We start from the raw sequence: 12,735 nt of genomic DNA, 5'->3' as shown, positions 1-12,735 counted from the left end.
GTTAACTTTCCTGTGCTCTCCCTGAGGCATCCACCCCGCCCCCTGGTGCTGTGGAGAGACCACACCTGCAGCGAGTCACTCATTTGGACACGCACTACTGAAGACCGGCTGCAGCTCTCTACAGCTCCTGAGTTTTGCCTGCCTTACCTCACGGTAAACGTCAGCTCCAGGCTCATTCTCTCAAGATCCTCCAGAGAAGTTCCAGTGTTTAATTAATGATCTATTTGAGTAATCTCTAGTGATTGTGTTCCTTTGTACTTCCCTCTAACGTGCCTCTCCTTCTCTTCCAGTGCCTCCTGCCCAGATCACCACAGCCAGCTCCAGCATGCTCTCTCACTCCCTTGGACTCTTGGACTCCCCCCTCCCCTTCCCCACTTACCTGCACAATAAAACTGTTAAAAACTGCTTCTCTGCATCCTGGGTCCTACTACACCACTTTACATAACAATTTCAGTCACTTTGTGAATCGGCACAGATAAAGTTGTTAAAACTCAACTTACCTGTGCTTGTCCGACGAGGGCGACGGAGAGCTGTACAAAGCAACACATGATTATTATTACAATTCAGGGAAATTATTCCATTGAGATGCATTAATCAGCCTCTAATGGTCTGGAAACAACAACAACCACATCTACTGTATAAACCACGGGTGTCAAACTCAAGGCCCGGGGGCCAAATTTGGCCCATGGAACAGTTAAATCCGGCCTGAAAGATGATCTGATATTTCTGTTCTAGCTGGCCCATCAGTCTGAGGTCTGCAGATTTCCTCAAGTATAAAAATGTGAACTTATCCTGATGGTTTAAGAAATTCTTGTTCAGTCATAAAATCTGAAAAAGTAAAGAGTAAGAAAGATTTCTTAAAAAGTCAAGAATGTGGGAAAATAAATTAATTTGTGTTTTATTTCATATTTTCAATTTTGCATCTCAAGATTAGGACTCAGACTTTTGACTTTTTGTTTCATGCTTTGACCTTTTCAACTCAAAATAACTTTTTGATTTCCGGTTATGGCGTGATGGTGAGCAGACGTAGGTTGGACTGCCCTGTGTCATTAACCCTTTGCTTTAAAGAAAACGGGCAAATTAAGAATAAGCGACATAGCTACTCGATGCCTCGACGCAAGAAAACATCTTTAAAGGAATCTGCACAGCTCACTGAGGACTTATTACTTTCCGAAGAAATCACTGCAGACATGGAAAACGTGGAGATGGCCACCCCACCGCCAGGTGAGATCCTGCGTGCAGTTAACAGCATGAAGTTAGAACTGAAGGAAGACTTCGCATCAAAGTCTGAAACAGTCATTCAGTCAATGCAGTCTATCCAAGCAGAGTTAAAACTCTACTCAAGTCGGCTAACTGAGGCTGAGGAGCGCCTTGGATTAGTCGAGGATGATACATCAGCGCTGAATAAGACAACACGCCAGCTGAGTCAACAGGTTGAGAGTCTGTCTGCAAAAATAGAAGATATGGAAAACCGCATCCGCAGATCAAACATACGCCTCGTGGGCTTACCTGAAAACACTGAGGGAAAAGATCCATGCGCCTTTCTGGAGAAATGGTTACCTTAAGTGCTGGGCACTGATTCTTTTTCAACACCTGTCGTTATTGAAAGAGCGGACCGAATTCCATCTGGACACCGAGCACAAAACACTTCTGATCAAGTTTTCGAACCACAAAGTCAAAACAATGGTGATGTCAGCTGCTTTTAAAAAGGGGAAAAATCTGTTCGGCAAAAATCATATAATGTTTTTCCATGATCTTGCCAAAGAAACGGAAAAAAAGCGCAGGGCATATGATGGAGCTAAAACAGGATGCAGAGCTATGGGGTAGCGCTATGGAATACAGCATCCGTCCTCGTTCCGGCTGACTTACGAAGGAACCTCACATCTCTTCTCCTCCCCTACGGACGTTCACACATTCTTGGACAAGATCCAGGACAAGATCCAGGACAAGATCCAGGATAAGAGCAGAGCAGAGGGGCAGCCATCACCGGGTGAGACAACTAAGGACACTTGACGAGAGAGCTGTCTCAGTTAATCAGAGACGAAAAAATCATTTTGTCTGACTTCTACACTGATCCTATACACTGTCAGCCCATTTCTTTATAATATTAGATTCCTGCACATCGCATAAGAAAATAAGGCGTGGGTAACATTAACTCAGAAGTTTACTTTTCTCCCTAAAGAGTGAGTTTATTCTGTCTAAATTTATATGGATCATCTGTTATTGAGCTGAGAATGGGCGTCTTCCTTTCTTATGGACTTAGACACAGAATTTTGTGCTTGAGCTCTCTCTAAGTTAGAATGAATTACATTTATTCTGTATCAGAAATATGAATTTAAGTGTGACAATGTAATTCCGGTTGCTAAACACTAGAAGTTAATTATGATCAGAGTGCCTTTTCTACGGTGTATTATTTAAATTTTTCTTAAAGGATATACAAATGAAGGTGGAGCCTGTATTATTTAAGCTGAATATCTACAGATTGATTTTTTTAGGCTAAGATGTAAATCTCAGTAAAACAATTTATAGTTAATATAAGGCAGTGCTCTGCTTATTTATTTATTCTAAATCTAACAGTTTTTAATAAGTTGCCTTTTCCTAAATTCAAGACATTTACATGGATAAAGAGGAAGGAACTTCATAGACAAAGATGTTTAGTTTTTACTCAGGCATTGTATAAGGCAGAGCGTCCAACCAGAGGGTTTGCCATTGATATTTCATTTTCATTTTTATCTATTTATTTTTTTAGTGGACCAGTTAGTTCCATGACTGGAGTCTTAAAGAGGGAAATGGGAGCTCACCTTATGAGCAAGGGTTGTAGGCTTACTTCTCTGTTGATCATAATCTGTATTAAAGGGGTTATGCCGATCAGTCTGACAGGTGATACTTTCAAATTCAGGCATTTGTATGCATCCTTACTTAGAGTTTATTTTTTGTTTGTTTGTTTTGTTTTTTCTTTTCTTTTCTTTTATGCTGGACCATACAGAGATTAATTTAAAAGTACATGGCACCAAAAACAGAATTTAAAATAACTTCATGAATGTACGTGGGTTAAATAAGTTATCCAAATTAAAGGAAGTTTTAAATAGAGTCAAGCGCTTAGAGTCCAGAATTCTGCTCTTACAGGAATCTCATTTATTACAAAGTGACATTCATGAAGTTCAGAAAAGATGGTCTGGCCAGGTCATTGCATCATGCTACTCCTCTCGTTAACTCTTATACATAAATCAATCCTCTTGACTATAATCAAAACAGTCTCTGACCCTGGAGGCAGGTACTCTATTATTCATGGTACCGTTCTCTCAGATACCATAAAGATTGTCAATATATATGGTCCCAACGAGGACACTCCTTTATTTTTTAAAAACGTATTCTTAACTCTTTCCACCCTCCGCCATAATATTATTGGTGGAGACTTTAACTGTGTTCTTGATCCAATTAAAGATAGATCTAAAGGGAAAGATTTATCTCACACTCAAACAAGAAAAACCCTTCTACAACTAATGCGAGATTTCAGTTTGTGTGAGGTTTGGAGGGCATTTAACCCAGCAGCTAAACAATACTGTTTCTCTGCCACCCACCAGACTTACTCTCGTATTGACTTTTTCTGGTCCAGAATCACTGACTGTGGGTTTGATAGTATGGTCATTTCTGATCATTCACCTGTTTCTTTGACGTTTAATAATCCCAGGCTTCCCATAAGTACACCTAGGTGGCGTTTTCAGGTGAGATGGTTGCAAGATAAAAAAATTCACTGAATTTGTTGACACACATATTGATATTTACTTCAATACAAATACAAATGAAACTTCTCCAGCTATACGCTGGGAGGCATTTAAAGCATATATCAGGGGCATGATGATTAGTTTTACTAGCTCAAAGAATAAAATACTTAAATCAAAACTGAACGCACTGGAACATAAAATTAAATATTTAGAAAATCAAATCTTAGCCCAAGATTCACCTGAATTACAATCAGAGCTTATGGTGCTCAAATCACAGTATAGTGAACTTTCAAGTAACCAGATTGCTGCCAGTTTGACAAGACTTAAACAAAGTTATTATGATCAAGGAGAAAAGGCAGGGAAGATTTTTGCCTGGCAAATCAAAAAGATACAATCTGAAAGGGCTATTAATGCCATTAAAATAGAAAACAAAATGATAAATGACCCGGTAGAAATAAATAAGGCTTTTAAAACGTATTATGAACAACTTTACACATCAGAATATAAAAGTCCAGAACAACAAGATATTTTTCTAAGTTCGCTAAAGTATCCAGTGGTTCCAGATGAATCCTTAATCAAATTAGACCAAATTATAAATATAACTGAGTTGTCAGATACTATCTCCAGCATGGCAGAAGTCAAAGCTGCTGGATCAGATGGTCCTCCAATAGAGTTTTATAAACAGTTTAAAGACAGACTGATTCAGCCACTTCTAGATATGTTACTGGATTCATATGAAAAGGAAGAACTGCCAACATCTCTTAGAAACGCTGTTATTGCTCTACTGTTAAAACCAGAAAAGTCTTCCCTTGACTGTGCATCGTATAGACCTGTCTCATTGCTTAACACAGACAGTAAAATTTTATGTAAGATTCTAGCAAGAAGGCTAATAGAGGTGGTACCTGCTTTAATAAGAGATGATCAAAACAGATTCATTCAGGGGAGGCAAGCCTTTCACAATATAAGAAGGGTGTTAAACATTCTTCATGAGAAAAAAGGGCCTCCAAACACAGCAATGCTTTCTCTCGACGCAGAGAAAGCTTTTGATAGAATAGAGTGGAGATATCTGTTTGATGTGTTAGAGAGGTTTGGAATTGGTGAAGGCTTTCTCAAGTGGATTAGAACTATATATAAGAACCCAACAGCTGAAGCTGTAACAAATAATACTATTTCTACTCCTTTTCCTTTATATAGATCTACGAGACAAGGGTGCCCCCTCTCCCCTTTGTTATTTGTTTTAGCAATGGAGCCATTTGCTATTGCTATTAGAGATTCTCCATGTATATCAGGAATTAAAGTAGGCGAGTTTGAACATCGTATAGCACTCTATAATGATGATGTTGTACTCTTTTTGTCAAATCTTGAGCACTTAGTCCCTTCCTTCTAGAATTCATTAAAAAATTTGGATAATTTTCAGGATACAAAATAAACAGGTATAAATCCTCTTTACTTTATTTAAATGAAAACGAGAGGCAACAACCCAGGATACAATCTCCTTTTTCAATTTCTCTGGAAGGATTCAGTTATTTGGGAATTAAAATCACACCTAATGTTAAGGAACTGGTTCAGGCCAATTATAGTCGTGTTGTAGAATCTATAATAGAGTCTTTAGACAGATGGACTTTAATGCCAATTTCCTCAATTGGACGCGTTAACATTTTAAAAATGAACGTTCTGCCTAAACTGTTGTACCTATTTCAGTGGATTCCTTTACCCCCTCCAGATTAATTTTTAAAAGATTGAAGAAAGCTTTTACCAACTTTCTTTGGGACAACAGACGTTCTAGGCTCCGCCTCACCCTTCTTTATTTACCTTATGATAGAGGTGGTTTAAATCTACCCAACCTGCGCTGGTACTATTGGGCAGCTCAGTTAAGAGCAGCAATGTGCTATTTTAATAAAAATGATCCTCCAGCATGGGTGAAGATTGAATCCTGTTCTGCCCAGGGATTACCAATCAACAGCTACATGTATTCAGCTGATGAAAAAATGTTAAGTAAACAAACAAAGAACCCCTTTCTTAAAAACGCTATACTTATTTGGTTTGAGGCCCAGAAATACTTTGGTGGACCTTCATCACTCTCAGGTTTCACACCTATCTGGGGTAACAGCAAATTTTTACCTGGGTGGAAGGACCCTGGTTTTAAGACCTGGGCAAGCAAGGGATTATGTAAAATAATGGATCTCTTCAATAATGGAGAGTTAATGTCATTTTCTGAGCTGCAAAATAGATATAACATTCCTTTACAGCACTTCTTTAAGTTCTTTAACATTTTATCTCTGCTTCCCAACATAATTCACTCTCTCAGCCTTCCCTATCAAAGCTTGAAGAGTTCACTTTGAAGCATATTTTTGGTTGTCGCCAAATGTCTTTGCTGTACAAAATGATCGTAGACAGTTCCCCAGAATCATCAGAGGATAAACACCAAAGTTGGAGTGTAGATCTTCAGGAGGAAATTTCTGATGAAGAATTGGCGAAAGTTTGTCTGACGGCTCAGACACGAACAATTAATACCCGTTTTAAATGGATACAATACAACTGGATTTTAAGAACATACATAACACCATCAAAGTTAAACCACTTCAATCACAATGTGCCAGACACATGCTTCAAATGTAGTTGTGTAAAAGGAACACTTTTCCATTGCCTATGGGATTGCAGAATAGTTAAAAGTTTTTGGGAGGAGCTTCTTGCTTTCATTATTAAAATAACAAATCTAAAGATCCCTTGTTTGCCAAAGCTGTGCATTTTGGGAATTTACCCAACCGGCTTTGCTCCTAATGATGCCCATTGTGCATTAATAGATTTATGTCTCCTACAAGCTAAAAGGGCAATTGCTATGGAATGGAAAAATGTTAGTAAACCAAGCATGAATCAATATATTAAGGACCTCTCATCGACGGTTGCTATGGAGAAACTAACATATATTAAAAAAGGGAAGCCAGAAATTTTTGAAAAATATGGGGAAGATTAATGGTGTGCTGCCCTCTGGGGGCATCTAATGTCATAACAGTTCTGTATGTTTTTAGGCTGTGCCTTTAAGGATTGATTTTGGGCTTTCACAGCCACGGTAGTTTAGTTCTGAGTGAAGCAGGAGGACACATGGCACACTGGAGTCAGCTTGAGATAGAAGTTTAATTTCACTTTACAGAGTTAGGAAAATATATGCCTGTAAGTATGACTGTTTTGGACTTACTTTGAGATTGTATATGGACTTAAGTTTCCGTTGTTATTGCTAATAAATAACCGCGATCGCGGCGCTAATTTTCGTTAGCTTGTAAATAGGATTTCCCATTATGTGTTAGCATTAAGCTAATAGACCTTTTTTTACCTTTGCGTTAAATGAGTGCAGATGTCATGCTGGTTTGCCTAGCGTCATGTTGGGACGTGCTGTACAGTTTGGTTTGGGGAAGGTGTTGATTTGAGTCTGTATAGTGACAGAGTATGTTGTCTTTTATTTTACAGTTTTACAGAAGAAAAGAAAGAAATTGCCTTTGTGTTTGAAGTCTGAATAAACGGCCAAATCAGGAAGAAATGGTCTCTCATTCACAAAGAACTGTTTAGCTATCTGCCGAACTAAACTGGAACGTTTAGGGAGGGCAGAATTAGTAAAAAGGCATCAATCTCATCACACTCTGCTCTAGAAGTGAATCGGACTGCACAGTTGTTTGAAGTGTTTAGCAAAACTCATTAGCCATGACTACTCCTGTTTAAGGCAGTAAGGAAGATTTGCTGGAAATTAGATCTAAAGTCTCTGCGTCTACACGCTCCAGTCAGCTTACCACATCATCTGTTGCTGCTTTCAGAGCTAGAGCTAAGGCAGAGACCGCTCGTGTTAAATTCAACTTTGCCCAGAAAGAAGCTGAGCAACTCAAGAAGAAAGCTGAATTAGATGCAGACTTGCATGTGCTCAAATCACAGAAAGAAGCAGCAGCAGCACTAGCTGAGGCTCGAGCTTGGGAAGAATCTGCACAAGAAGGTGGAGACCCACAACAGCCAATGCTAGGAAACATGCCATCAGCTAACCCAACTCAGCGAACACAAGAGTACGTGGAACAACAAGCGCAATTGAACTCTGACTTTGACACTCTACAGGTTAATCCTCCACAGCCAACAGCTTCACTGGCGTTACAGCCAGCTATTGACACCAATGAAGAAGCAGCAGGCTACAGGGATCCAAGTGTTTACCAGTATAGTGAGCATAGCAGTCAAGAATTCAAACTGTTGTCTTTTCTTTCTGCTGGTCAAACGCAAAGAGCAGAGACAATCCCACCAGTGCAGCGCCATGCTTTAGATACCAAGAACGAGCCATACAGCCAGAGCCATGGTCCCTATGGTGAGCAGCCAATCAGTGATGGACAGTTTTACCATCCTCAGCCCAATGTGTCAACACCAGCGCCTGCAGTTATACCTCCTACACAAACCTCAGATCTGGCAAAATATCTGATGCGACGAGAGATGGTCAGTTCTGGTTTACTGAGGTTTGATGATCAACTGGAAAATTATTGGGCTTGGAAAACGTCTTTCTGAAATGCAGTGCAGGATCTGAATTTGTCACCACAGGAAGAGCTGGACCTTTTTGCTAAATGGCTCGGACCACGGTCAGCAGCACAAACAAAGAGAATTAGAGCTGCTTACATCAGCAACCCCAAAGCCGGCCTCGACATGGTGTGGCGGAGACTGGAGGTTTGTTTTGGTGCACCAGAAATCATAGAACATGCGCCGCTGAAGAAAGTTGAGAACTTTCTAAAGATAGCAAACAGGGAAAACCAGCGTTTACGTGAGCTTGGTGACCTTCTGACAGAACTCCAAGCAGCAAAGCAGAATGGCTATCTCCCTGGCCTTTCACATCTTGATACCGCACATGGAGTGAATCCTATCTTGGCAAAACTCCCGTACAACCTTCAAGAGAAGTGGGTTACAGTTGCCTCGAAGTTCAAGAAAGACTATAGCGTGTCTTATCCTCCATTTTCATTCTTTGTTCATTTCATAACTGAGGAAGCCAAGACTCGTAACGATCCTAGCTTTGCTTATGTCACTGCCACTACCCCTAGAACAGACAAACCAGTGAAGCAAAAATATCAACCTCCAATCTCAGTCAGGAAAACGGATGTTTCTCTTACAGCAGGAACTGGTAAAAATATTGCTGCAGACAAAAGCATTGTGGATCCTGAGAAACAGTGTCCATTGCACAGCAAACCTCATCCTTTGAGAAAATGTCGACTGTTCAGGAGTAAGACCTTGGAAGACAGAAGAGCTCTCCTGAAAGACAAAAGCATCTGCTTCAGGTGCTGTTCCTCCATCAGTCACATGGCGAAAGACTGTAATACTACAGTACACTGCAGAGAGTGTGGAAGTGACTCTCATCCCACAGCACTACACCCAGAACCTATTCCATTGAGGACAGAGAGCTCTGTTATTAGTGAAGATCATGGCGGGGAACAAAAGGAGCCAGACGCTACTGCTGTAACTTCAAAGTGTACAGAGGTATGTGGGAACTCTACCAGCCCCAGATCATGCTCTAAGATTTGTTTAGTCAAAGTGTATCCTGCTGGTCAACCAGAACGTTCAGTCAGGATGTATGCTGTTCTTGATGAACAAAGTAACCGCTCGCTAGCAAAGACGGACTTTTTCAATCTTTTCAACATTGATGGACATTTGGAACCTTATACCTTAAAGACATGCTCAGGTGTCATGGAGGTAACAGGAAGACGTGCTAACAATTTTGTTATCGAGTCCTTGGATGGCATTATTTAGCGTCCTCTTCCTACTCTCATTAAATGTGATATGATACCGGATGATAGGGCAGAGATACCATCACCAGAAGTTGCAATCCATCATCCGCACTTGAAGAAAGTAGTGAACAAAATACCAGAGATTGACCCAAATGCTGAAATTCTCCTCCTTTTAGGCAGAGACATTCTCAGTTTGCACAAGGTCAGAGAACAGCACAACAGCCACCACAATGAACCATATGCTCAACGTCTTGACCTTGGCTGGGTCGTTGTGGGAGACGTCTGTATTGGGGTAGCCCATAAAACACCCAACATCAGCGTTTACAAGACCAACATTCTACAAAATGGCCGAGCGTCACTCTTGAATCCGTGTAAGAGCAGCATTCAGGTCAAAGAAAAGTTTGAATGTCACCCACCAGACCTGAGCCTTCAGAGTTCCATGCAACGCCTGAATGGTCTGGAAGATCATGTTGGTAGTCAAGTGTTTCAAAGAACACAGCACGATGATAAACCTGCTCCTTCGATTGAAGATGAGATCTTCTTGGAGACTCTTGAGAAACAGGTTTATAAAGACAGTACCAACACCTGGGTTGCACCCTTACCTTTTCAGCCCCAACGGAGCTATCTTCCAAATAACAGATCACAGGCTGAAAAGCGCCTGACATCCTTACGTCGCACGCTAGACAAAAAAACCTCAGATGAAAGAACAGTTCATCGACTTCATGCAAAAGATGTTTGACGCCAAGCAAGCAGAGCCAGCTCCACCACTTAAAGAAAGCCAGGAGTGTTGGTATCTCCCCTTATTTGGTGTTTAGCATCCTCGAAAGCCGGACCAGATAAGGGTGGTGTTTGACTCCAGCGCTAAACATGAAGGAGTTTCCCTCAACGACATGCTTATTTGTGGACCTGATCTGAACAATTCACTTGTTGGAGTTCTGATACGATTCCATAAAGAACCAATTGCAGTGACTGCAGATGTGCAGCAAATGTTTTATTGTTTTAGTGTCTGTGAGGAACATAGAGACTTCTTAAGGTTCTTGTGGTATGAGGATAACGACCTGCAAAAACCAGTTAAAGAGTTTCGCATGACAGTGCACGTATTTGGCAACAGTCCCTCACCAGCAGTTGCCATTTACTGCCTCAGGCGTGCTGCATTGGAAGCAACAGCCTCCACTGTGGATGCAAAGAAGTTTATCATGCTCAATTTTTATGTGGATGATGGACTTGCATCATATCCTAGTGAAGAAGATGCCATCAACATCATGAAAACATCCCAAGACATGCTAGCAGAGTCCAACATCAGACTGCATTAAGTAGCATCCAACAGCAGAGTCGTCATGCAAGCCTTCCCTCCAGAAGACCAAGCTAAAGATCTGAAAAACTTGGACCTTGAAGTTGAACCACTACCTCCTCAAAGAAGTCTGGGTCTAACCTGGAACCTTGAGACAGACAGCTTTACCTTTCGTGTCTCACAAGAAGAAAAACCTGTAACAAAAAGAGGCATTCTCTCTACAGTGAACAGTCTTTTTCGACCCCTTGGGGTTTGTGGCACCGGTCACACTCAGGGGTAGAAACATCATGAGAGAGCTCTCAGTTGAACAATATGATTGGGATGCTCCACTTCCACCAGCAAAATATGAACAATGGAAGCTCTGGGTAGACTCCATGAAAGTGCTGGAGCAGCTAGAGATCCCTAGACCTTACATTCCAGTTTCCCTGGCCACCCAGACACAGCACCGAGAGCTATGTGTTTTCTCAGATGCGTCAAATATGGCTATAGCTGCTGTAGCCTACTTGAAAACAGTCAGCACAACAGGGGAATGTCATGTAAGAATTGTTATGGGAAAATCCAAGCTATCTCCACGCCCAGCTCACACAATCCCTTGTCTCGAACTTTGTGCAGCAGTTTTGGCAACAGAGTTGGCAGACTTCATCAAAGATGAAATAGACATCAACATTCATTCACTGACATTTTACACGGACAGTAAAATCGTGCTTGGCTACATTCATAACAACTCAAGGCGGTTTTACATCTATGTCTCCAACAGAATCACACGGATCAGAAAGTCTTCACAGCCAGACCAGTGGCATTTTGTCAACACTGAGGAAAATCCTGCTGATCATGGAACTCGGCCAGTTCATGCTGCAGTGCTCAAAAACACCAACTGGTTTTCTGGACCGTCTTTTCTATTGTGACATCCACCAGAGAGCCCTACGGACAACTTTGAGCTAATACACCCAGACATGGATAAGGATATCCATCCAGAAGTGTAGACTTCCAAAACAATGGTGAAAGAAGGGCTTCTTGGATCTCAAAGGTTTGAGAGGTTCTCTACTTGGAAGTCTCTGCAACGAGCAATTGCCACATTGCTCAAGAAAGTCAAAGATGTCAAAAAAACTCCTGATAGTGACGTCAAGAGAAAAGAGGAACATGCACAAGCAACGACAACAATCATCAAGGCTGCACAACAAGATGCCTTCAAGAAAGTGTATCAATGTCTCACAAAAGGGGATCAACTTCCCAGACAAAGTCCACTTAAGAAGTTGACACCATTTCTGGATAGAGATGGATTGTTAAGGGTTGGTGGTCGTGCAGCTTCAGCAGACATGTCCTTTGACGACAAACATCCTCTGATAGTTCCAAAGACACACATTGCTACGTTGTTAGTGAAATATTATCACGAACAAGTCACACATCAAGGACGCCATTTCACAGAAGGGTCTGTCAGATCAGCTGGACTGTGGTTAATTGGAGGAAAACGACTTGTCTCCAGTGTAATACATAAGTGTATCATTTGCAAAAAACTCAGAGGAAAACTGGAGGAACAAAAGATGTCGGACCTGCCAGCAGACAGGCTGTCTTTGGAACCACCATTCACTCACGTTGGAGTGGATGTCTTTGGCCCGTGGATGGTTACATTCCGGAGGACAAGAGGTGGCCATGCGGAAAGTAAACGATGGGCCATCATATTCACCTGTCTCAGCACCAGAGCAGTGCACATTGAGGTGATAGAGACAATGACAACAGCAAGCCTCATCAACGCCCTCAGACGCTTCACCGCCATAAGAGGACCCATCAAAACACTCAGATCCGATCGAGGAACCAATTTCATTGGGGCTTGTAAAGAACTTAACCTCAACACAGATGACCCAGACCTAAAGACTTACCTTCATGATAACAAATGCACCTGGATCTTCAACCCCCCACATTTATCGCACATGGGAGGGGTATGGGAAAGAATGATTGGCATTGCACGCCGCATTCTGGATGCCCT

The 12,735-nt window shown here is 41.4% G+C and overlaps 1 protein-coding gene across 1 annotated transcript in view; it reads right to left on the bottom strand.

The window, feature by feature from the left end:
• The window catches only part of LOC121510223 (collectin-12-like), a 38,221-nt gene that overhangs the window by 20,059 nt on the left and 5,427 nt on the right, over positions 1 to 12,735 (bottom strand). The window contains exon 3 of the mRNA XM_041788183.1: positions 501 to 530. Within this exon, the coding sequence (XP_041644117.1) occupies positions 501 to 530 (30 nt within the window). The remainder of the gene's footprint in view (positions 1 to 500; positions 531 to 12,735) is intronic.

Source organism: Cheilinus undulatus, linkage group 5 (assembly GCF_018320785.1).
Source record: "Cheilinus undulatus linkage group 5, ASM1832078v1, whole genome shotgun sequence".
NCBI classification, from domain to species: Eukaryota; Metazoa; Chordata; class Actinopteri; order Labriformes; family Labridae; genus Cheilinus; species Cheilinus undulatus.
This window is presented reverse-complemented; position numbering and strand designations above follow the sequence as displayed.